Below are 25,279 nucleotides of genomic sequence, written 5' to 3'. Positions count from 1 at the left end.
TACATAACAATCAATTTTAAACTACTTTTAATGTAATTTATTAAAATGCGTGTGCATGCGGTTGGTTAAGATTTCGGAATTAGAAGACGATTATAAAAAGTAAGGTGCACTTAGGATTTTTAAGCCGCTTCTTTTGCCATTTCTCTGCATCTCTCTTCATGTCTCTCTTCTTCTTTTTGTTATTTAAATCTACGTGGATACAGACAACCTGTCAGCCGCTGCTGACATTAAGAACTCCTGTTTTTTTTAAAGAGCAGGAAAACAAGCCGTTAAAGGAAAACCGCCGCCGACTAAAGCTCAGCAGCTGTGTGTGTGTGTGTGTTTGCGTCGTAGATGTGTAAGCTCATAGATCTGCCAGCTGGCTGCTCGCTGCCACGATCCGTTATTGTTCCCGGCCAGATCATCAACTATTAGGGAGGATTTCGGCGGTCCCGCTCCGGTTTCTCGCTTTCTGCATTGTAGTTTAGTTACATCGGGGAGACACGGCGGCAGCTGGCCAGTAAATCGAAAAGAAGAAGAAAAAAAACAAGCAAGGAACAAAAACGACTTGGCATCTCAAAGAGGAAACTGATTGGCTGAGCGAATGACCGAGACAGGCTGATGGTTGCCATGCAGAGAGACTCCTTTAAACCCAATCTCATCCCGCTTTCTCTCCTTTCTGCTGTCTCTTGTTCTCATTTCACCTGTTTCTCGACTTTCTTTGACTCTTACTCTTTTAATCAATCACGCCATTCCCTTTCCTTCACCTCTTCTCACATCCATCTCTTTTTTTTCCCTCCAACCCTCCAGGCCATACGTCTAGCCACTGCCTTCTCAGCATCAAACCTGATTATTCAGTTGGTTTCACTTGAGCACACCTCTTACAGCCAAACCTTGCACAAACAGCTGACTCTGCTTCTGTTTTCCTTTCATCTTGTCAACAGCTTGTGTGCTTTTTAAAAAATATAAGCTGGTAAAACTAAACAACATAGAGATGCATAGAGATAGATCAACAAGAGATTTAAATCGGTTTTCCTTTGATCTGTAATCAGCAGATCAATTAAGAAAAAAAAACAGATCCTTCTTTTTCTAACAATTGCTAAATGGATCTGTCCTAATGCTGCGTTCCAGTTCTACTAGAGAATGGGAAATTCCGACTTCCTAGACAGAAAAAAATCTACTGAAACTCCCCAGGTTACAACTCGAAAAGGCCTGACTGCTTGTTTTAATATGGCCGCTCCTCGCCTCAGCAGAAGTAAGCTGTTGTTGAAACAATGTATTTCTGTAAGACACACATCTAAAACTCATGCTACATGTAGCGCCTGCAGCTCCAAGCCGAACAAATTAAAAAGTGGTGTTTGTGTATAGAAAATAAAGCTTCAAATGATGTTTCTTAGCCAGCTCCTTAACTAGAGCGTTATTACTTAGGGTTTGACGTCAAATCCAGCTCCGAGTTAAGACTTCCCAGGTAACTGGAACACGGCATAAGACCACCATGTTGATCAAAAGATAATCAACATGAACTTTCATGCACATTACTGAGCTCATTAAAAGTCAAATAAAGGTTATGGACACATGCTTTGCTGCATAAATTAAGATACTTATGTATATCCTTTATTTTCTGCTACGTTTAATTCTTAGAATTAAAAAAAAAAAGTTGGCCTAAGTCACAATCTGAACTGGAAGGTCAGAGCTCAAAGAAAACCTGATCCCTATTACAATCCAATATCTAAATTAAAATGATAAAAAAAGGTCATCTTGGCTACATGGGAGCAGCTTCCCTCAGGCCTCCTGGCCCACTGTCCTACTTCTGCAGCCCAGTACAAATAGAGCATATGCCCCCCTCCTTCTCACCCCCACCAAAAAAATATTGGGGCCTCCGTCAGCCAGAGTCTGATCCAAACAAAACAAACGCACTCTGACGCAAATTTGCATGCATGTGTGCTCTTCCCTCACAACCCAATTACAGTAGAAGCCCCGCACAGCACCTGCAGCAACGTTATCCGCTGAGAACAATGGACTCCTCACTCTAATAAACAAGTGGGCTAAGCAGATTAGAGATGCGCATGTGAGACAGGTGTGTTAATCCAGCAGCCGTCGGCTCTGGGTGAAACTCTGAGCCACAAAGAGTGATTGATTGAGGTTTTATTTATCACTGTTTGCAAAGTTTCAGAGGAATGTCATCAGACAGTGTCTGCTAAACAAGGCTTCCCTTTGTTATTTTAAAATGTATTTGTTCTTTTTGCATCAACTTTAAGTCGTAAGTCTTCTGTGACATCAGAGCAATAAGGTTTCTGCGCCAAACGCTCCAAGTAGGTGTGGAGTAACCAAATCAACATTTTTCCAAGAGGAATGGTCAAAGATCTCACCCTTTGTATGAAATAGCCATGAAAAACATTTAAGTGTAACTCTTGGTGAAAAGAGGGGATTGTGTAAAGTATTGGGAGCCATTATGAAATAGCTATTTATTTTTTTAAAAATCAAACAAAAAAATTATCCTATTTTCTCCTATTATTTTCTTTCTACATTTTTTTTCTAAGTTTGTCAGTATAAATTCTTGCGCCTGCAGTAGGAGAAAGACATATTTTTTGAAGCGTTTTAAATGATTTTCTATTGTTTTACCAGGGGTGCCAATAAGTGTGGAGGGAGCGGGGAAAAAAAAATGTCATCAGGTGGCGCTGTTCTCATGAATGCCATCAGTATTTTTTGCAGTAAGCAAATTGTAATTGGATAGCAAAAAAATTGAATAAATGAACAAAATGGATGTTTGCTTTAGACATCCATTTTTTAAGGAGAACAATTAAGGGAACATCCATGACTAGTGAAACAAAAAGGTTTAAAAAAAAATACGCTTATGAAATTTTTTCTATGTTACAGACAACGCAATACGTTTTTAATGCTTGGTTTGTTTTATTGCTTCTAATACTGAACACAGCAAGTGTCAATACAGCGTCAGACCATCGTCTGTGTCGCTCACCTGGCGTCAGGTGAGTGCTGCGGGGCGGAGATGGTCGGCTCGCTGTCGTGTCTCTTCAGCTCCACCTCCACCGTGATGGTCTGCTGGTCCTCCTCGCGCACACGCAGCTCCTCCTGGGTCCTGAGCGCACGCAGGACAAGACAGGAAATGAGACACACACACACGCAGCCGCATCTTGGCAACGGGGAAAGAGGGAGCACCCTCGTAAACACACAAGCGCTCACATTTTCTCTGCACCTCTCCACCCACCGCACCCAGACACGTTTAACCCTGTGAAAACACGCGGCGCCAAAAGCGCTCCGGCTTCGTAAAACTCACCTTCCGTCGTGGCTGAGAGACTGGGTGTGCCTCCTGAGGACAGACAAAACACTGTAAGCATGGGATTTAGAGGAAAACTAAAGCAGCTGGCTGGAGTGTGGAACTAGAAAATAAAAACATTTTACCAAGCTGATGACCTTAGCAGATTTCTTCCATGTCTTTTTATTTTTTTTATCATTACATAAATGTTTCAGAACATCAATCAAAGATAACTTGAGTAAAGAAAACATGTGCATTTGAAATGATGATTTTATTAATGCTACTTATGACAACATGACCTTAAAACTGATAGCTGGCCCAATCTTCTTTGAGGCTTTGTTAGCATAAGCTCTCCCATTACGCTTGCTAGCAATAAAACTAATGCTGCTGTTAAATATTTTACCTTCCTACGTTAGATAATGACTTAGTTATTGGTTCGCTGGAGTCCCTAAGCCACAGTTTCCAAACTGACAGATATCAAAGTTGGTTTCTCACCTTTCTGTGAATTTCTTTAGCAAATGGCTCTAGTAAAGCCATTTGCTGCTTCTACAGGTCAGGCAGTAATGAATGAAATCACAGCTCATTCATTATACTAAAAAGTTGGTTTGGATAGCTTATTTCACATATTAAATAAAAATGCTTTTGTTTTTTTTTGCTTTTAAATATGACAAAAAAGAGAGAGCAAAAACGGGAAATCTATGAGGGAGTAAACTTTTCCAAAGCACTGTGGGTCCTTCAGTGGTCACATTAAAACTGCTGACATCACAACATACAGTTAAAGGTCAGTCTAAAGTACTTCAAATGATCTTTTAATATAAAAGAGGAAACAGCTTAGCAGGAGAATAAAGCAGAGTACATTTCTTTACCTTGTTCATTTTAAATCTATGAAAAAGAAAAAATGTTCTCTGTCTGAAATAGATTCATTTTGATAAACTATTATGGAGAAAAAGTAGTGAAAGTGTCTTTGACAATCCAAAATAAATATAATATTTGACACCTCTGGGGTTCAGTATTTCATAAATCTTTTACACACAAACACCTGATTAAATGTTTGAAGTAAATCAACTTGTTTAGTCAATCAACTTAGTAGTTTTCGGATGCTTCTTCAGATATCAAAGTCTGTGACTTTATTATCTTAAAATTCAACCAAATCGATATCAGAGCATGTATTAATCAATGATTAAAAACTGCATCGACTCTGTGGCTACTGTAAAGTCATTTGATCTACAACCAAATGTGTCTGGCTACAGAAGGCTGGTGTTGCCGTCCGCCAGTGTGTACCTGTAGCGCGGATGCTCTGCCGTGTCAGACGGAGATCTTTCAGGGATGGACAAAGACGTTGTGGACGAAAGAGTGGTGGCGATCGACGCCGTGGTGGCCTCCTCAAACGACGGCGGAGTACAAGGAAGAAGATCTGGTCGACCTGGTAGAGAAACGACACGGCTTGATTTACTGCACTAAAAGCTTTTCTTCTCCAAAATCATAACTTTTTGTTTAGTTTTTTTTATTTTTTTGCTAATAACACAAGAGAGACAGACGTTATCAAAGATAAAGTAAAATGCTTACATTTTTATTACCACTTTATTTACCAAAGATCTCAGGAATCATATCAAATTGGTGATGCTGTGGAAAGACTTATCCATTTTAACTGAATTTTTTGGAGACTATATATTTTTTTGATTTTTCTGAAATCAATGGACGTGTTTGCAGTGTTTCACTAAAGAAAAACATATTTGTCCACATAAAGCATCGGTTGAAATGTTCCACAATCGTGAGACGTGCCGAATTTATAAAAAAAGCCATTTTAAACACAAACTCTGGAAAACATTTTATCATCAAATTATTAGCAACATCCCTGACCCCTTTTATGTAAGGGAGCAGGTTGCTCTTTCCACTTGTAATTTTCCTGCACCAAACTACCTGCTTACAGCAGGCGGTATTGTTTTTTTCCCAACTTAAACCTGATTAACGGAAAAACCTCTGATCCTAGAGAATGTGAAGCTATTTATTTTAAAAATACTGCAAAAATATTGGACAATTTTACTAATAATGCAGTCATGATATATTATATTTAAACGTGGGAAACAGCTCTGATGCAGAAATAAGATATTTGCTCGGTAGTTATTTTAGGAGCAGGTGTGCTAAGCACACTTCGTGAGTATTGCAGGCACAACATTCACCTTCGTCCTCCAGCGTTGGGAAGCTGCGGGCTCCTCTCAGGTCGTAGATGTTCTCGTCCCTCTCGGAGGCGAGCTGGCTGGCGGACCACGCCGCTCCAGGACCGGTGCATTTAGGCACCGACAACGACACGCGGCCCTTCTTAGACGGAGAGGACTTCAGAGCTGAGGCAAAAGGCGCACAGAAAAGCAATCAGGACGCATTAAATGATTTGTGATACGAAAAAAAACGTCATCACTCAGGTCTACATCAGCTAATATGACTAAAGTATTGGCCTGAAGTAAGAAAAAAAACAAAAAAACTCCAAGAGCTCAGAAAAACATCCTCTCTTTAAGTTGTGATAAAAACCAACAATACACTGTAAAAACACAAAATTTTAGATCTTAATGCAAAATCTCTGCAAAACAATTACTTTTGTTCAATTTCTAGTGTAGCTGAAATAAGACAAATCTAACTTACAACTTTTCAGCAAGAAATAGAAGCTTATCTTATGTCAACAATTCCTTAATGCTACTTCCATTGGCAGATTATTTCACTTACAACATGGAAAAATGTCTTCATAGAAGTGAAATAATCTGCTCATAAGATAAGCTCCTCAGCACACTTTTAGATTAGGTTGAAAAGTTACTTTTAGATTAGGTTTGACTTATTTCATACGTACTGCAATATTTCCACTAGAAACTACACCAAAAACACTTGGTAAGACTTTGTGTTTTTGTAGTGTAGAGGGATCAAAATGACATTTTTCCCCTTCACATTAAGCAGCGCCTCTCAAGGCTTTCACCTTCTGCATCAGATGTTCATATTAAGACTCGGCTGGTAAAAAAAAAAACAGTGTGAGAAACTGTGTGTTTCTGTGGCTCTTCCCACACTCAGCTCCATCTGACTATTTAAGGGAGTGTCTGGGTGATGAAGTGAACTCACATGAGCTCTTCTTGAACACCGTGCTGCTCATGAACTTGAAGAACCTGTCGGCGTAGAAACCCGGTCGGTGGACCGACACGGTGTCCTGAGGGAGAGACGGGGAGAGTTTATGAGACAAATGGTGCATTAATAAAGTGATCAGATCCAGATTAAACCGCCTGTTTGTCCCTCTCCGTGTCCCGTTTCGGTAATTTTAAATTTTTTTTCCCCTCCGGGTCAAGCTGCTCTCCTGAGCATCGCACACAAACACGTCTGCCACGGACTCTCCGAGACACCGTCAGACGAGGCAACAGACACTCTGCTTCATTATTTATGTATCAGCCCAGTGGGATAACACTGCCAACAGACTGACAGATGACACTTGGTGTTTGGTTAGGAGTAACAGAGCGCAGAAGGAGACTGAAGGAGAGGGAGGAAGCGAGCGGAGAGAGAGAGAATCCGCGCTATTGGGTTTCTGCTTCAGCATCACTTTTACACAGCATGAGTAACATCTTTTCCCACATTCATCAGCCGTGTGTAATATGAAGAAAGTCTGGAGCATTCATCATAGTGATGCAGAGGAGGCGGCTTGCTCTCCTACACGCGTCTTGTGAATTAGCGTGGCTCAGAGTGGGAGAGAGTGGGAGGGAAGACCGATGAGTCAGTTTGATCTCAAGCGCAGACTCGGGAGTGATGTAGAGCCTAAACCCGAGGTTTGGATGACGAGCAGAACATGAACACACGGGAAAACAAAATAGTCTGCCATCAAACTCATCTGCATGACTTGCAGAGGAAAAAAGCCCAAGTGGTACACGTATTCAAAATTAACAGTTTCATTAAACGAACTCTGCAAAAACACAAAATCTCAGCATTTGTCTAATTTCTAGATAAAATGCTTTAGTACACTTGAAATAAGACAAAATTAACTTAATGGTAGCTTTTCAGTGAGATAAAGGACCTTATTTTAAGTCAATCTGTCCTCAATATTAATGAAAAAAAATAAATAATTACCGTATTTTCCGCACTATGAGGCGCACCTAAAAACCTTCAATTTCCTCAAAAGCCGACAGTGCGCCTTATAATCCGGTGCGCCTTATATATGGACCAATATTGAGCCACAACAGGTCTAGCAACTACGGTAAGCAGCCGCTGACTTCATTTTCGCCCGTAGAAGAAGAAGAAGCGCGCGGTGCATGCTGGGATAGTTGACAGTACGCTGGTTTGTTAATAAAGTTTGACTTACCTATCTACCTACCGACCGTCTATGACAACTCGTTTGCAGGTCATTTAGCACCACTTTCTCCACGAACATGCTGTGCGCAAACGGAGAAGGGTGACCAGGGGGCGGTGGGGGCGGGGGAAGAGACACAGAGACTGCGGCGGCAGCGTGTCGGTTGGTCTGTGTTACCCAGAAAGCAGTTGGGCACAATACCGCAACACCAACACCGTGAGTGAAATGACGACTGGGGCGGCCTATTATATAAAGTACTGGGGGACTACTTCTTTATTATTACACATCCACATTTGAAGAGTACGGAACAAATCGCGTCCCGTATAGGTTCAATACGGGACGGGTGGCAACCGTAACTGTAGCGTCTATTCTATGCGCCTTATATATAAAAACAGTTTTAAAATAGGCCATTTATTGAAGGTGCGCCTTATAATCCGGTGCGCCTTATAGTATGGAAAATACGGTATACTAATTATCTCACTTATAACATGGGAAAATGTCGTCTTCTTATAAGTGAAGTAATCTACCAGTGGAACTACTAATTATTTTACTGTAAAGATAATCCTAACTTAGCTTTGTCTTAATTCAAGTGTCCTAAAATATTTCCACACAAAACTAAACCAAAAGTACTTAAACTTTGTATTTTTGCAATAGAGAGTTCGTTTTTTAGGTTGTTTTTAAGGGTTGCTAATCATTAATTGTGTCAATATCCACAGTTTTTTAGACCCATATTTCCAGACTTCTCCGTCCTCTTTGGATATTTTTAATGTATAGAACTGAGTAGTAATTTCCATTGGACATCATTTACAGAGATCAGCCATAAAATGGCTCTGTAATTAGTTTGTCATAAAATTTTTGCTATCAGTAACATTGAGTGCATCTTCTTTTAGGGTCGGGACTTTAATACATTCATTTCAATTAATTAATCACACAGATTGATTTTAATATGCTAAAAAAATTAAAGTCAATTAATTTAATAAATCCTGAGCCGGAACATTTGTATTTTGTTGTATTTGTATTTGACGCCCACGCGATGTCCATAAAATAACATCAATGGTTAAGAAAGTCGCTTCTTGGTTTACTTGGGGGTTAATTTTTGTTTCAGGAAAAACAATCTGATGGGACGCTTGAAAACAACATTGTTGTGTGCAAATTGTGCAAAAGGAGTTGGTGTATCTGACACATAAACATCTGTGAGGACCTTATAAACTCACCCCATCGTGAACCAAAGCCTTCCACGTGTGCTCCAGTTTCTTTATTAGCCTGGAGAAACAAAGCAGAGCAGAGGTTAAATGATGTTAAGCAGGTCTAATATGGGAAATTCACAAGCAAGCACTGAATACACAACGAGCTTGCAGTCTGAATGCAGTAAATGTGTGGCATAAAGCGATCACGTCTGAGAAAAGACGGGGCAAAGCTCACTGATTTACGATTCAACTCGATTTCAAGGAGAGTCACCTGTAGGATTGTAGAATATCGATGATGCCGATGTAGAGAAGAAGCCTTTCTCCTTTTCCATTTACCGCTGGAATGCCACCCATCCTGGAATCAGACAGGAAGCAAGGCGGAAATGAAACGTCTGTCGTTAAAAGCATGAAAACAGATCTTGCCGTCGGTCAGACTGAGCAGCAGCCTCGGCTCTGTCAGTCTGCGTCAGGGCAGCTGCGGTACACCTTGGTGCTCAAAAAATCTGCTTTAAACTGCTGAGTTAAAACCCGGCTAAACGCAGCAAGTGTTTTCAAACGAAGACTGGCCTACATCCTGGTTTTTACTGCTGAGAACAGACCGAATATACTTTTGCTGGATGCTTTTCAATTAACAAGAAAAACGGACAAAAAAAAAACCATTTGAAGTGTTGGAGCTGCGATCTCTTTCCAAACATATTGGTCTAATTACATCATACTACTTCAGTTTTTTTTTTTTGAGTGGGTAATTTTTTGTGTGTTTTTTTAACAATATTTTTGGTGATTTTAGTTTTTAAAAAAATATTTTTTTGGCTCACAAATACTTTTGAACTGATGATTTGCGAGGACGGCTCTGTAATTAGTTTGTCATAAAATTTTTTACCTGTAACAAAAACAAATTAATCATCTCATTTTTGCTCAGGAAATCACAGTCTTGATACCAACGCTCTACTTTATCTTCAGCACTGATGATAGAAAATGAAACTCAACTTTGCATTGTTAATTTTTTTAACATTATATTAAAAAATACCATTCCACGAGTTTTTCAGATTTTTTATTTTTTTTTAAACTATGGTTTTCTGATACCCTGGTCCTTTCAGAGTGCAAAGACGGCCATTTTGTCAGTGCACCGGTCAACCGGTTAAACTCACGTGTCGTCAGTGTCGATGGACCCTCCGCAGGCGGCGCCGCCCTGGATGGACTCCATGGCGGTGGAGTAGAGGGCCTTCTGCTGGGCCACGGGCCTCTTCTCGTCGCTGCCGCCCTGTGACCCCTCCATCTGCCTCTCCCTCTCCGCCTGGTCCATGTTGTGGACCCCGAGCAGCAAGCTGTAGTCCATGATCTTAAAGCTTTCCAGCACCTGAGCACAGAACAAATACGGACGCATTCAAACGCGCAGCTGCTCACAAATATGTGACACCTAAACCTGAATAAAGGAATTGGGAAATATGTAAAAAAAAATTATATTATAAAAATTTTGAAATATCAAACCAGGTAAAAATTATTGTTTCACTGCAGACACATATATGAAATCTGGGGCAAAAGGAGGGTTTTTTTTGCCACTGGTGAATTTGTTTCAAGCAATTATTTACCAATAAGGGATGAATTTTCTGCAAAAGTGTTCAAAGTTAGATTGTGTTGCAGTAACAAAAGATTATTTCAATACACTCCGGTACCAGAGGCAATAAGAAATATGTCTGCGTCTGTATATGAAATACAATCTTGCGCAGACACTTTTCCAAACACAGAGCCAGTTAATGTGGAGCTGATTTACAACCAAACAGCGTTTTATAAAAAGTCCTGCTCATAAAAGAGGCTTTGTTTAAAATAAAGTCTTCACCTCCTATGGATGAAAGCATGAAACACAAACATGTCTCTCACTAGACAGTCTCTCTGTAGAGTTTTAACCATGGCGTTGTATGTGTCCTGGTCCAGCATCAGTCCGTCCGGCATGTCCTGCATGAAGTCCAGGTCTTTGAACGTGGGCTTGGCCTTCTCCCTCTCCTTCTTCGACGCTCGCCTCTTGTAGGTGGAGCCCTTCAGGTCAAATTTGAGGTGCATGCGGACCACGCGGGGCAGCACGTTGTTCATGACCACCACGCGGATGTTCTTCCCGCCCGACTGGACACAGTAGAGGCCAAAAAACTTGGGCAGCAGCGTACGAGGGTTCTGATTCAAGTTCTGGAGGAGAGCAGATCGGACAGGGGGGGAAAACAACGGGCGACACCTTTGGGGTTAGAGGATAGGTGATGAGAAAGAGAAAGTCTGCAAATAAATAAAAAAATATATATACTCCAAAAAAGGTCATTGTCTATTTGAAAGACCCATTTGTTCTGAACAACAATGTAGGTGGAAAACAACTGCGCTTTAATTTTTAGGATGACTCTCAGATTAATTTGTTGAGTTTAATCATTTATTTGAAAATTTCTGATTTCATGCATATTTTCTCAAAACATACATTAAAACATACAACAAAAAGTTAAGTAAAGTATATGGTAGGTGTTTCTACAGTTCTCAGGTTTTAATTATGGAAACTGCAAAAACAACAGAGAAGGAAGGAAGTAATGAAAAAAGAAAGAAAAGAGGAAGGAAAGAAGAAATTAAAGTAGGGCTACACCTAAACCCAGTTTGATTCTCTGCAGAACTTTTGCCTGACTGAACAAAAATAAAGTTCATGTTGTGACTTGAGACAATACTACGGCGTCACATTACTGCCAATACTCATAGCAACTCTCAGATCAGTTTTGGGGTGACCAAACATTTAAACAAGACCATCTAATCTTTTTTGATTTAGCTCCTCTTTTCACGCAATTCAGCCTGTTCTGTCACCGCGGAGCGCTCGTCTCCTGTCTCTGACCCGCACTGAATATTTCAGTAGTCAGTCCACACAAATGAGGTTAGTTGGACTGGGTGCTCCGAGAAAAAAACCTGCTTTGACCTTGGGAGCTGGGCCAGATCTGTCCCATTAGAGAAATGAGAGCTGGGAAAGAAAGCGAGAGCGCTGCTCCCATAAAGAGGCGGCACGCGGCATTAAGGAGCGGAGAAGGAGAGGGAAGACGGAGATGCAGCTAAGAAGGCTGATCGCATGCCGAATGACCTTCATCTCGTGGTAGGAACGGGTGGAAAGAGGCGTCACGATGATGGAGGGGATGAGAGCACACGGGGGGAAAGAAAGAGCGTCCTCCGCCTTCAGCAACACACGACCCCTTCCTCCGGTGTTAGGAGGGCAAGGGTGGTGACAAGCCGCCAGCAGAGACACGTGAGGAAGCGGAGGGACAGAGTGACAAAGCATGAGGACAGGGACATGAGGGAGCTAGAGCAGGAGAGAGGATTGAATGGACAAAACGAACACAGAGAAGCGGCACCAGATCAGCTCCTTTTCAACAAAAACAGCAGTTTGCACATTTTTACTCTGATGTTTCTGCTGAAAGTCTGCAGCAAGTGTGTAAAACAGTCCGCCGTCCACCCATGTGAGGGCTACCGCCCGTGCGCTCATAAAGCCGCCTCCTTACAACCCATTAGACCTGTGAAAGTGTTTCAGAGCATGACCGCCATCATGAGAAGGTCGCAGTGACCGTGCTGAGCCTCTAACATCTCCAACTGATTAGGCGTCACGTCGTTTCTTCTAGGGGTGAAATGGTTAATCGGGTTAATCGTGATGAACTAGTATAGTAATCGATTAATCGTTAGCTGGAGGATATAGACTTAGAAACAAAGGATAGCTGTAATTAAACCAAAACTGTACAAAATATATACACTTTGCATTTAAAATAAAAAAACTTTGCAAAAATGTTCTATTCAAATTCTGTAAAAAAAAAATAAAATTCTATTAAGAATCTTTTACAATAAAATTATTAATTGGTTACCCTCAAAAAATAATCACCAGATCAGCCGCAGACTGTACTCTGACATTAAGTCAAGCAGAAAGAGCTGAGGTCCTAAAACACCACAGAAGGGTAAAATTATTCCAACACTGGTTTTGCCTGAGGCTGTCAGCGCATGAATAAACACCAGGCTGAGGGTTCATGAACCCGAGAGGCTTAAAGCATCGCATGGACATACATGGAGCTGCATCGTTCCAAAGCGGCTCGCGGACTCAACCACTTCTGGTCAGAAGAGTCACGCTCTGTTAGGCTCGACTGGTGGACAGAACATCCGGCGACAGCAAAACAGCAGCCAGTGGCTTATGAAAGCGCCTGGCCGCGGGCCTCAGTCGGAGCTGATAAGAGCCGCTAATGTCTGTTTTGCATGAAAACCGACCGCCGGGACCTCCAGGATCTTATATAAACCTCGGATCTAAACTGCATCATCAGCTAAGATGAAAGCACAAATGGTACACTGGGAAAACCTTTGAACGTGGTTCAACTTGAAAATGAAATGCCAAAAAATAAATAAAGGTTTTTTTTAATTGTAATTCAGAATTTAAAGTTCATTAGGCACAGTGTCTAAACGTTGTGGTTTAAAGTTCTGATAGCTGGTTAATCTTAACTTGTGAGCTTATATAAATTAAAGCTGCGATTTAAACCAAATAATTGTTTCGCATCATGAAAGAAAAATGTCCTCACCCAGCTGAACAAGAACACAGTTCAGCATTATTTTCACTCACTGCTTATTTTAGCAGTTGTCTTAAATCCTTGATTGAAATTGCATGAATGAATATCTGAGAATGAATTCTATTAAACATCAAACATATATTTTTAACAATTAAGCACTGTGATTAGTTGTCCTCAACCAAAAAAATTAATAACTGCCTTATAACACACAAAAAATGTAAGTTAATGTAAGTCACGGTGCAACTCAAGATGCAAAAAACTGCCGCTAAGCACCGTAGGAAATAGTTCTCACTTCTATCTTTTCTTTTTAGTTTCTTTTTTAAGTGCTAACCGTAGCTTACTCAACTCTTGGAGGTAGTAAACAACAAAAGGATAGAAAAAAGGCGACAATCTACTACTGTAAGTTTATCTTTCACAAACTCACACGTATAAATTCAAAATCTAAAACTTGCACCTAAAACTAGCCGCAACTAAGTGTGGCTCAAATGTTTTACAGTGTATGTGTTCACCTTTAAGCTGATGCTGCTTAGGAAACTTTGCTTTATTAACTGTAGAAAAACAGGCTTAGTGATATATGTGCTTAAATCAGCGAATCACATTGATTTAATACCATGAAAAGTGTCTCAATAATTAGGAAAAAAAACAAAACACCACCAGGTAGGAATATTTCTTTTGACAACGGCGTTCTGAGATTTACCCCCACATCTGCATTTATCAAACTTTTCAGAGTCGCTCCCACACGTGCGCCTGGACTTTGCTCACCATGTAGTATCCAGGCAGCAGCTTCTGTAAGAACTCAGCCTCCTTGTGCATCACGGTTTTGATGATGAACTCGTCGTCCTTCGTAAGGTAGAAGACGGAGCCGCTCGCTCCGGGGTTGGACAGCTCGATCAGAGGCTCGTTACAGAGGGAGTACTGCAGGGAGACAGAAACCGACCACACTAGTACTCACTTAAAATAGATCACTGGTCATATTTAAAATTTTAATTCTAAATTTCAACAAAAAAGAAAGAGGAAATTCTCCACAAAAGCAGCAAAAAGTCAAATCGAAACCTATTTATTTCTACTTAAAAGAACAACTTTAAGATAAGAAAGTGCAAATGTGGACCAATGCTGTTTACCTACTGCTTTGCTCATCATATTGTGAACTTTATGCCCTCATATTTTCATTTACTTTTTAAACAATCCAGGTACATTTTACCTGACTATTGGTACACAAATGCTTAATACGTTGCACGTCTGGAGCTGCAGCAGGGGAAGCATTTGTAAAAAACGTAGGCCGATTTATCTTTCAAGCTATAATCGTCTGTTAATGTGAGAAAAAGAGAAGTCATGTTTCAATCAAGCCTGTGTCCAGTCCGTTGGATCTGTGCTGTTGGGCTGTAAATAAATGATGCATGAAGAGAAAACATCGGCGGTCTGTCAACACGAGCTCAAAAGCGCTCGGAGTGTCGGGCGAGTAAAGGTCAAAGTTGTCAACCAAGAGTCGGCGGAAGACAGAGGAAGCCTAACATGATGTTTATGTTATTGTGATTAAATGATGTTTAATAAGGACTCACACTGCAAAAAGTCCCCTTTCAAAAACAAGAAAAAAAAGTACAAAATAGGGTATAATTTTCTTAAAATAAGAAAAATTATCTGCCAACAGAACAAGAAAATTTATCTTGTCAAGATTTTCTAAAATAAGAAAAAATATCTAACCAAGATAAACCTACAATATCTTAAAATTAGTGTATTTTTACTTAAAACAAGCCAATTTTACTTATACGAGTAAGATATATTATCTTATTTTAAGAAAAATTATCTCAAGTAAAGAAAATGTTACTTGACACTGAATTTCTTGAAATAGCGTAAAATGTTCTTCTTTTAAGAAAAATGTTCTATGTATTAAGAAAATAAATCTCATATATTCTATTTGTATTAGTAAAATTGGCTTGTTTTAAGTACAAATACACTAATTTTAAGATATTGTAGGTTTATCTTGGTTAGATATTTTTTCTTGTTTTGGAAAATCTTGACAAGATAAATTTTCTTGTTCTGTTGGCAGATAATTTTTCTTATTTTAAGAAAATTGTACCCTATTTTTGTACTTTTTTTTTCTTGTTTTTGAAAGGGGACTTTTTGCAGTGATATACCTAAATCTAGTTTATTTTTATTGTTGTATAGGATTAAAATATATATTTTGTCACAGCTTTACTCAAGGTTCTTATGCTAAGACAAAAATCCAAAATTTATCCTGTGAATACTGGAACAAGAGATGTTATTGGCTTGCTGAAATGAAGACATAAGTTCAATTACTTTTAACATCTTTATTACGTTTAAGTTTCACATAAACACAATAAAACATGACTACTGGTCAGAATTTAAAGTCTGGATGGGCATCTGATTCTGAAACAATCCTGTAAAATGACAGAACAATGACGATCTGACACATCTGCCGCCCTAAGAGTCAAGCAAACCAAATTGTCCAAAGGAAAAAAAAATCTTGGGATTAGATGTCAACAATAGGAGCTTCCTACGCAATGAACTTCTTCCAATAAGCCATAGCCTTCTATATGTGGAAGTCTTGCCTCAGTTACGGACGCCGTTCTCAAGACGTCTGTCAGCAGTACAGAGAGGAGTGGCCACAGACAAGCATGCTGAAAGGTGTAGTAGCTGTGATGTCCTCCTTTCAGAAGATCAGGGCAGACATGGTTCCAATGGCCAGTAGAAAGTTGGTTTCATGATCACTGCAGAGCTGAAAAGTGGTCTTGTTTGAAGTTGTTGGGTCATCTGCTAATTGAAGCACAGACAGAAAAACAATCACAAAACAAACCACGTTTTAGGGACTAATCAGTGTAATGATGAATCAGTATCATAAATTTCTTACCTCAAGAATGTGAAGGACGGCGTCACTTGCAATTCCCAAAGTTTCTTTTAGATGGTGCAATACGTGATTGGAGACGTGATTGGCATAGGCTTCACCATGGCAACAGTTTGGTTTACTTGAAAAATAAAACAAGTCTTATTTTAGTTTATGTGCTCAATTACAATATTACATGAATTCAAGATGGCAAGAAAGTTATTTTAATTAAATCAAACAAGGACTACTTAAATTCACCAATCAAAAATAGTGTTTAAAATATCCTGGTAACAGTGTGGAATATCTAACCTAGGCTTTTTGACTCATTGCATTTAAGTTTTTAAATTACAGCACATCAAACACCCTCAGTTAGTGAAATACTAGGCGGAATTGCTCTTTAACCATTTCCCGAATCAGAAGCTACGAATGAGAAGCCACCTTAGCTATGTTAAAAAACGGAAGCTACCAAGAACTCGTGTTGATATTATTATTAAGCCACAGCTATTGTGGTTAATAACTGTTCAAAGCTCATATTCACAAGAGCGGCTCTTTAAAATTGGCATATCACGACATGCTAACTAGCTTCAGTTAGCTTATCTTAGAAAGACAGACAACTTTAAACTTACCTCCGAGTACAGCAGCTGTAGGGTCTATACACGTAAAAAAGTCCTCCATCTTCATTCATGTCCAACCGAGATTAGAGAATTTGCCAAAAGAAAATCTTGTAAAAGTACAGTAGACAAAAGCTTAGTTAGGCTGTTACAACTGAATTAACCGTTAATCAGGGCAGTTAAATGATCTCTGGCGTTGCCGTTAGTGATGTGCGGATTGATACTGAAATATCGATTCTTCCGATACTAGAACTTAATTCTTTAAAATCTATTGTCAGATCCAAGGATCAATACTTTCAACACTTTAGTAATTTGAGATAATGTAGATTAACAAGAGCAAGTTAAAAAGTAACTAAATTATTGAGATCTTGCCGAAATGAAACGTTGTTAATGGGAACTACTTTTTCTTCCGCCTGGTGAGTATGTAATGTGTAAGGACGTAATGCCCATGCGCAGCGTGCTGCTGACGCTCACTCACTCAGAAATGAACATGTTGACAGATTATAAAAAGAAGTGACATGGAGCTATTTCAGCTGTCATTTTATAGTAGTTTTAATAATTAAACAAGGATGTGTTTAGTAGGGTTATTACTTTACTAATTTTCTTTTTTTTAGTTTGCAACTCGATTTTCACATGTTTTGTATATTTCAGCTTAATTAAAAGAGTTTATAGTAAACGAGATTGTTCTCAATGTACTTCTGAGTTTAAAATGAGTGCATCAGAGTACATTGTGTTCTTTTTATGAAGCCAAGATATGGATTACATTTATTTTTTTATTTAATTAAGAAACAAATTAACTGTCTTTGCACAAAGTATGGGATCTGTATTGCCAATACCAGCTTAAATTTTACTCGGTATTGGATCGGAAAGAAAATCTGTTGTATCGAACATTAATACTATCTCACTGCCATTTTGGGCGCTTTCCCATTTGGATTGTATTATGTCATAATTAAATCAAACAAGGACTACTTATTGTTAGTTTGAACAATAAAATATTGTTCAAACTAATATTAATAACATATAAAGTAAGAATTTGAAATATAAACCAAAAGTTAAAATATTTATCATGACATTCAGCTAATCAATATTGTTGATTCTAATCTCATTGTGTGGAATACCAGCCATTTCAAATCACACATCAATAGAAATGTCATGACATGTCAGTGAGAGGTCCCACATCTTGCATCAAGAAGATCAGATTAAGGTCCACAGCAGATGGAAACATGCCAAGAATTATCTTGATATATAAACTGATATTGTCTCTGAAATTGTTGTGTTAAATGTCAACCGTTTAAATATTAAATTATAATTTCCAGTACACTCTGCCAACTTATACAAGAGTATAAGTTCATGGGTTTTTTTTATTATTTTTTATTGACAAAAACACAAAGGATTCCATTTGGACATGGTCTGTTTTAATTATCTGAAGACATTTCATTAAGTATGTGATTTCGCTTTATGTGCTTGAAATAAGAAATTTTTACTTATATAAAATAAGTTCTAGACTTGAAGTTTGATTGGTAAATATTGATATTCTAGATTCTAGCACATATTTACTCATAATAAGTAATATTTTCTTAATATTAAGCTTTTATATCTTACTGAGATAATTAAGTACAAAAACACTTAAAATAAGAAAAATATTCTAACATAAATCCCTCTTGGTGAGAAAAATTATCTTGTCAGAAAGAAAACAAGAAAAATCTCCTTAATTTAAGATATTTAATCTTACTAAGATTTCAGTTTTGCAGTGCAGGAGATGAACCTGAACACACTTTGCTAGGGGATGATGCTGGTGTGAGCCTTCCATCATTTTATGAAGACTATATTAATATAAGCAGCCTAAATATTTACGAGGATTCCACTGAGAAAGAGAAACCAACCAGTTGTTAATGCAGAATCTATCGCCCTGAGAGCTAATTAGTTGAAATTCAGGAAAATAGCTGGTCACTTTAAAAATGACTTGCATAACCATAGCTTTAAACTAAAACTGTCGAACTGCATTATCTCTTTTATTACCATAGAGGAATGTAAAAACATCTATTCTACATGCAGAATATTAAGCCTTGTTCTGCAGGGCCACACTTATTCTTTCCTGTTGGCATTTCAACAACGCAGCTTGACAGGCTTTACATTTGCTCCAATATTTTTCTTAATAAGACATCTGCTTTCATACTTTTGCTACGTATTGAAAGAGCATTTCCCCCTTGCTTTGGATCAAGTATTTCTTGTTTTATATATTAATTCTTCATGATGAGAACAAAACTGAGCGTGCTTGACCTCATACTGTCGACGGACGGCCTTGCTGCAACTCAGCCTGACAGTTTCAGAGCGAGAGGCATGACTGTGGATCTGTCAGAGACGGTAATAATGTGCAGGCCATCATCCTGCTCTGGCACACTCAAAATAATGCGTGTGCCAAAAGGTTGTCAGTTTTTAAACAGGAACGTCTGGCCCCGACACCTCACCGTGGAGTAATTGGACGGTGCTGAGCTGTGGAAATACGCCGATAATGTCCACCGGACCAACTTTAGAACCGATTAGGTGATACTGAAAAAACTTGTGTTTTTCATGGAAAGCCATGATATTAATAGCAATTACATAAAGTGCCCTGTCCATTCCTACACAACTAACATTAGGGAAAGTAGACACATTTTTTAAAAGGAAAAAATATTTAAGACATAGCCAACAGAGGAAAATTTGCTGATTGTTTACATTAATTCTTATAATAGTAGAACATCATCTGTAATCTGGAAGAGGGCCCTGCAGGAAAATGGCTCTGAACTTTGTCTAGAGACTCTTTACTGATTCTCTACAAACTCTCTGAACCCGCTGCCATCGGGCTTATCATGACGCAACAACTGAAGCAGAACCACCAGACTGCTACACAGCTGTCTGCCAAAAGCTGATAAAATGCTGATCACACTCCCCAAAAAATTATACTAGTTTTGTATTCCATATTTTTATTACTGAACAATTTGATCACACCGACCTGTTGAAGATTTTAAATGAACGCTGTCTTGTTCTGTTGTTTGTTCTTAGCTATGCTGTTAAATTACACATGTGCAGACGAAAAAAACAAGCAAACACGTAACTAAACAGTGGTCAATTGTGCTTTTTCGACTCTAAACAGGGCGGTGAATCAACATTGGTTTTATACTCTGATGGAAAAGACAACGTGTTCCTCTTGGGCCTGCAGCCGTACTGATTCTGAAACTCTCTCCATGACAGAACAATTAAGGGGACACGTACGAAAACAAAATCTACTACAAACAACACTGGAAGTAAAAAAAGCGGCTCTTACCAGGTAGTCGTCCGGCCTGATGCCGAACAGTTCTCTGAAGTAGCGGAAGGCCACAGGAGCGTACGTCTTAAAGCGGAAGTCTGGGAAATGATGGGCTGGAGTGAGGTTGCTCCCTTCACTGGAGAGCAAAACAAAACCAGTAAAAAGATTATTAGAAAGCATTTCAAATAGCAGATTTAAATAAGTAATTACAAAAGTGACATCAAGCTAAGGTCTAGTTTGAGTTAAGAGTTCACTTGTAGTTCTTGTTTTTTATTGATAATCTGTTTCCTGTCTTCCCAGAAAGTCCTGTTCCAGAGTTGCTTTGATAGTTTTGGTCTTTTATTTCTGGTGGCTCTTGTGTTTGGTCAGGCTCTGTTTAGTCATGTTTTTCTTTTATCCTAGTGCTTCGTTGTCTTTGCTTGTGATTTGTCATGTTCTTTATTCTTTTTCGGTGCCCTTTGAGCCAAGCTTCACACCTGTTCCTTGTTTAAGCCATTGCCTTCCCAGCATATAAACCTCTACGTCTCGTCAGTTCTTCCTATTGTGATCCAGGATTAGTTGCCAGGTCCTTCACATGTTCCCACGTTTCACTCCCAGACTCTACCCGTCCCTTCCAGTTTGTTTCCTGTTTGTTTTTGTTTTCCATTTCGCTTCATTTTCATAAAAACTGATCCTGCCGACCTCCTGCCTGAGTTAGGGTCCAACGCCACACGAAATTGTACAGAGTTCTTCTATTGCATTCTGGGTTCATGAACATTTGACTGGCATCTAGGCTACAAAATTTTGCATAAAATATTCAGAAGTGCATCATTCTGCAGGTGTAAAGTACTGACCTGGGGAAAAAGATGCTTTCCACCACGTAGAAATCTTGCATCAACACATCTCTCTCCGGCTTGGAGCTCAGGTTGCCGACTGTGTAACCGATTCCCAACTGGATGGCACCTTTCAACGCCGATGATGTGGTCTGCAGTTGGTGACGGCCAAAGAAAAGACATAAATAATTAACTTGAAAACAAATCAAAGTGCATTGAGGGGTTTTCCAGAGCTGTAGAGTAATCTCTTAGCATTTCTCAGCACCTTCTTGTACGTAGTTTCTCCTGAGGCGTCCACCCCTCTGTGGCCAATCTTCTTTCCTTGACCAGGCTGGCCTGAAGAGGAGGGCATCTGAGAAAATGGACAGAGGCAAATGGGTATATATTGATATTTGTATCAGTTCAAACGTCAATAAAGGTGATTGCCATTATTTTTACAAGGTGTGGGAGTGTAGAGGCTCAGGCAGAAACTGTGATGACAGCCAAACTAGCCATAACTCAGAACACGGCTTACAGAACAACAAGGTTTTTATTAAATACAGTTACTAATACAATATTAAACACTTTACATCTGACATTTTCATTTCACAAGTTAAAGTTTGAACTGACTGAAGTCAAAGATGTTTCTCAGATGTTCCAAGTCTTGAGTCTTTCAAGCGTGATTGTAAGTCAAGAGATTTTAAAGCACGAGTTCAATTCATGTCTCATGTCTTTAAAATGTTCCTCAGTCAAATCTGAAGGTTTTGAAGAACAAGTCCAATTCAAGCCTTAAGTCTGCAGAGCAGCAGATCTCAAGCATCTGGTGCACGAGGCCAAGTCAAGTCTTTAAAGGACAAGTCCAAGTGAAGTCTAGAGTTTTTGAGCACAAATCAAGTCCATAGTTTTTAAAGGTAAAATCAAGCCTTCTGACATTAAGGTGTAGGTGTAAAGAATTGATCTGAATCTTTATAGCACAAGTAAGTCAGTTAGTTTACAGTGCGAGTCCAAATAAAGTCTTGAAGTTTTGGAGTGCAACTTGAAGTCAAGTCAAGTCTTATATTGTTATTGTTGTCCAGTCAAAGTCTTTGGAGTGTAAGTTTAAGTCAAAACTCAACTCTTTAACTGTAACCTGAGTCAAACTCTCTGCCTCATTTCCCATTTGTGGTTTAAGTATCATAAAAGACATTTTACCACTTTAATCAATCAGACCCAAACCCTGCGCTGCGTACAGTATTTATATAATTTAGAGGCTGAACTGGATGTCTCAAATGTTATCCAGGTAATGATATGTCTGGCGTTATTGCAGGAAATCCCAATTGAACTCGAGGATTTAGTTGGCATTTAAGGAGAATTAAACTCTCAGCAGAGTCCAGTAAGACGAATTGCGATGTTCTTTTAAGGTTTCGCCTTAACAGACTGCACATTGTGGGTAATGCCAGAGAAAAGAGACTTTACTCAGAGGAACACAAATTTGTGAATTTGACGTTGAAAATACCTAACATGTCTGATGTTAGTTGGCGCTGATCACTGTAGTAAAAAAAAAAAGATACTTATGATACAAATGGATCTAAAAAAAAAGGCTGATTGGATGTTACAGTGAAAGATTTCAGCTCACCTCTGTGATGAAGGCTTTCCTGGCAGCTGCATCTGCAGGACAGAAAAGGGAGAGAGATGGCTGCGTTAGTTGCTGTGTGATAAGGTGGTCAATCACGGTGCCCTGTAAGTGCTCTCTGTGACAAAGTCGGATCCCCAGGGGAGCAAGAGGCCGCCTGACATTATGTAACAACAGTGTCAAAGACAAAGCGAGGCCTCCCGGAGCAACTACAGCAAACAGAGACATCGGCTGCAAGGACGCGCAGTCCTTCCTTAAGCCTTGTGCATTCCGTGTGACCATGCATTTGTTTCTGCTCTGTTGAAAACAAACCACACATCATACAGAGTCATTTAAAACAACCTCCAACTTTCTGACACTTAATGATTACTGTGCGAACTACCCATTTGCCTGGAAGAAGCACAGACGCCTTTATTTTCCAAGTTGGTTTGCAGACGTAAATGATATAATGCGCGTTGCAGTCGTGCGGTCTTAACATCTGCTGTGTTATGATCATCCTTACTTTAATAACAGGATGTAAGCTGTAGGGAAAGGCAATCAGAGCACTGTTTTCACCAGGAAGCCCTGAAATAGCTCTGTAATTATGGACACATAACACTCGGCATAATAACGGAGGAAAGGGCGAAGAAGATAGGAAAGAGAAAACGCAAAACGAGCAAATGGAAGAGTGGAAAGACAGCAGGAGAGGGGGATGAGAGAGGGGTTCAGACAATGACAGGATTAATCAGCCTGTTCTGTTTTCATTTTAAAAACTTAGTGGGTGACATTTATGAAGGGACTGAGGCAACCGCAGGCTGGCAGCTAAGAGGAGCAATCTGGTGGTAGGAGAACTTAAAGCGTACTTTTCCAGCAACGTGACACTATGGACGACGCTGAAGCAGCGAGCGCTTTCGAACAGTTCCAAAGTTAAAATACTATTTAAAGAAACATTTTTTTTCCTTCCCTGGTTCAGCGGTAAATAACTTTTAGATCAAATTACATTGTTTAACTGCTCTTCTGGAGTCAAAACACTTCTTCAAACATGATATCTGAGCGAAGCCCGAAACATCTAACGCACCAAAAAAAAATACGCCTAAGAGGTGGAACATCCTCACAGCTTGATTCTGTTTCTGAATGAACTTATGGCCGGTCTCCTCCTCCTTCTGTCTGCGGGCCACTCGTGGACGTCCATGTGACAAAGCCAAGGCATTGTCACTTTGCCACCGCTCAGCTCTCCCCTCGCTCTGCCTCTCGCTTTTCCACATATTTGCGCAGAGGAGAGCAAACCGAAGCGTGCCAATGAAGCTCCAAGCCAACTAGAGCGCTGCGGGAATAAATGTAAAGGAAAGATCAAGAGAAGGAGAAAAAAAAATGTCAATGAAGGAATGCTTTCAACGCAGACAATTAAAGACACGCCTCTGCTACTTTTTACCACAGATTTGCGCCTGTGTGTACACGCATGTGATTGAGTTGTGTGATGTAGTTTCGTGTTCGAACAGAGCTCCTTTTTATTAACTAAAAATGTCCACGTCTCTGCTACTTTTAAGAAATCTAAAAGATTTCTAAAAGATTTCTGTTAAATGTTTGTCAGACAACAAAATCAAGCAAATTTTGATGACTTAAGGCCACTAGGCCACTCCTTTTTTCCTGTTTTCGAGCAGTGAAACCTGCTGGTCTGCTTCATATTATGGCCCAACTGTATAAACTACAAGTTAAGTTTGAGGTGAGAAACTTCTTCCCAGATGGACTCCAGCAGGATTTTCTGGTTGAGAGTAAGATTCACGATTTTACCAACTCTACCAATTCATTCAACTCCTAAACAAGCTTATCATACATCCATCACCATGGTTGACTGTGAGTATGATGCTGTCTTCTTGGAATGTGGTGTTAGTTTTTAATTGCAAGTATAATTTGTCTCTTATGCACTGGTAATTATCAAGAGTTTTTTTTCTAACAAATGTGAGATGGGTGTATGTATTGTTTGTAGTGAACAAAGGATTTCATCTTGGCATTGACACCATCTTGCCGATAGTCCTACTTGTTGTTGACTCATGAACATTACTTTATTGAGGCAAGTGATGTTTGCTGGACGCTTCTTAAATGGTTCACCACATTTCTATGTTTTCTTGATTTCTGGATAATGGCTATGTCACTATGGTTCACTTGAGTCCCAAAGTTTTTGAAAATGCCTTGTAATTACTCCCAGACTTTGTGTTGTGTTGTATTTGAGATCTTTTAGTGTACTTCATGTTGTCAGACATGTTCTGTTTCAGTGATTTGTTTTTATTTTTACATGTCTGGCAGTTGTTTTTCTTTTTTAGGTCTGTGTAGTGAAAATGAAGGTGAAACTGTTGGACAGTTAATTCATGACTTCACAAGGGGGAGGAATTACTTTTTCAGCCACGGCCAAGTTGAGTTGGATAGCTGAAAACTGTTTTCTAGAGTCATTATTCAAGCTATCTTTGTCTGAAAGAAAATAATTTGATAGTGTGAAACATTTCAGCGTGACAAAATCTGCAACTTAATCTTGACATATCATGTCAAGATGATATGATATTTTTTTTAGGTATATAGTAATTTCAATTTAAACTATTAAGTTGATGTTAACAAAGTATGAGCCACTTTATTAGAGGAACACCAAACCAAATGTTGGTGCAAACCCCTCCCCCCCAAAAAAAAAAACGAACCCTGTGATATTCTGGAGCTATCAGAGGAAGTAATAACTGCGGCACAAAGAGACATTTACCAAATACATTACAGAAAGTCAGTGAAAAACTGAGAACCAATATGCTTTATGAGCAGGAGTAAAAAACATTTTATTATCATTTCTTCATTTCCTTTTAACAGGTTCCCTTG

The 25,279-nt window shown here is 39.3% G+C and overlaps 1 protein-coding gene and 1 long non-coding RNA gene across 5 annotated transcripts in view; both read right to left on the bottom strand.

The window, feature by feature from the left end:
• The window catches only part of pip5k1ca (phosphatidylinositol-4-phosphate 5-kinase, type I, gamma a), a 52,996-nt gene that overhangs the window by 11,225 nt on the left and 16,492 nt on the right, over positions 1-25,279 (bottom strand). For all 3 annotated transcript variants that reach the window (XM_008407260.3, XM_008407261.3, XM_008407262.3), the window contains exons 2-15: positions 22,448-22,479; positions 21,119-21,205; positions 20,875-21,005; positions 20,060-20,177; positions 14,065-14,217; positions 10,631-10,930; positions 9,901-10,109; positions 9,024-9,107; positions 8,780-8,828; positions 6,356-6,440; positions 5,434-5,595; positions 4,535-4,676; positions 3,275-3,307; positions 2,957-3,076 (exon numbers count right to left, since the gene is read on the bottom strand). In XM_008407260.3, coding sequence (XP_008405482.2) covers positions 2,957-3,076; positions 3,275-3,307; positions 4,535-4,676; positions 5,434-5,595; positions 6,356-6,440; positions 8,780-8,828; positions 9,024-9,107; positions 9,901-10,109; positions 10,631-10,930; positions 14,065-14,217; positions 20,060-20,177; positions 20,875-21,005; positions 21,119-21,205; positions 22,448-22,479 — 1,705 coding nt within the window. The remainder of the gene's footprint in view (positions 1-2,956; positions 3,077-3,274; positions 3,308-4,534; positions 4,677-5,433; positions 5,596-6,355; positions 6,441-8,779; positions 8,829-9,023; positions 9,108-9,900; positions 10,110-10,630; positions 10,931-14,064; positions 14,218-20,059; positions 20,178-20,874; positions 21,006-21,118; positions 21,206-22,447; positions 22,480-25,279) is intronic.
• On the bottom strand, positions 15,597-18,343 carry LOC145551484 (uncharacterized). Of its 2 annotated transcripts, XR_014087335.1 has the most exons (3): positions 16,771-18,343; positions 16,172-16,286; positions 15,597-16,077 (listed from the first exon to the last, which is right to left on the bottom strand). It is a non-coding gene; the product is annotated as an uncharacterized LOC145551484 (long non-coding RNA). The 2 variants fall into 2 exon arrangements; XR_014087334.1 differs by having other exon boundaries at positions 16,172-18,343.

The sequence above is a fragment of the Poecilia reticulata genome, chromosome 4 (genome assembly GCF_904066995.2).
Source record: "Poecilia reticulata chromosome 4, P_reticulata-male-v2, whole genome shotgun sequence".
Taxonomy (NCBI): Eukaryota; Metazoa; Chordata; class Actinopteri; order Cyprinodontiformes; family Poeciliidae; genus Poecilia; species Poecilia reticulata.
The sequence above is the reverse complement of the archived record's forward strand: the minus strand, read 5'-3'. Positions and strand labels throughout refer to the sequence as shown.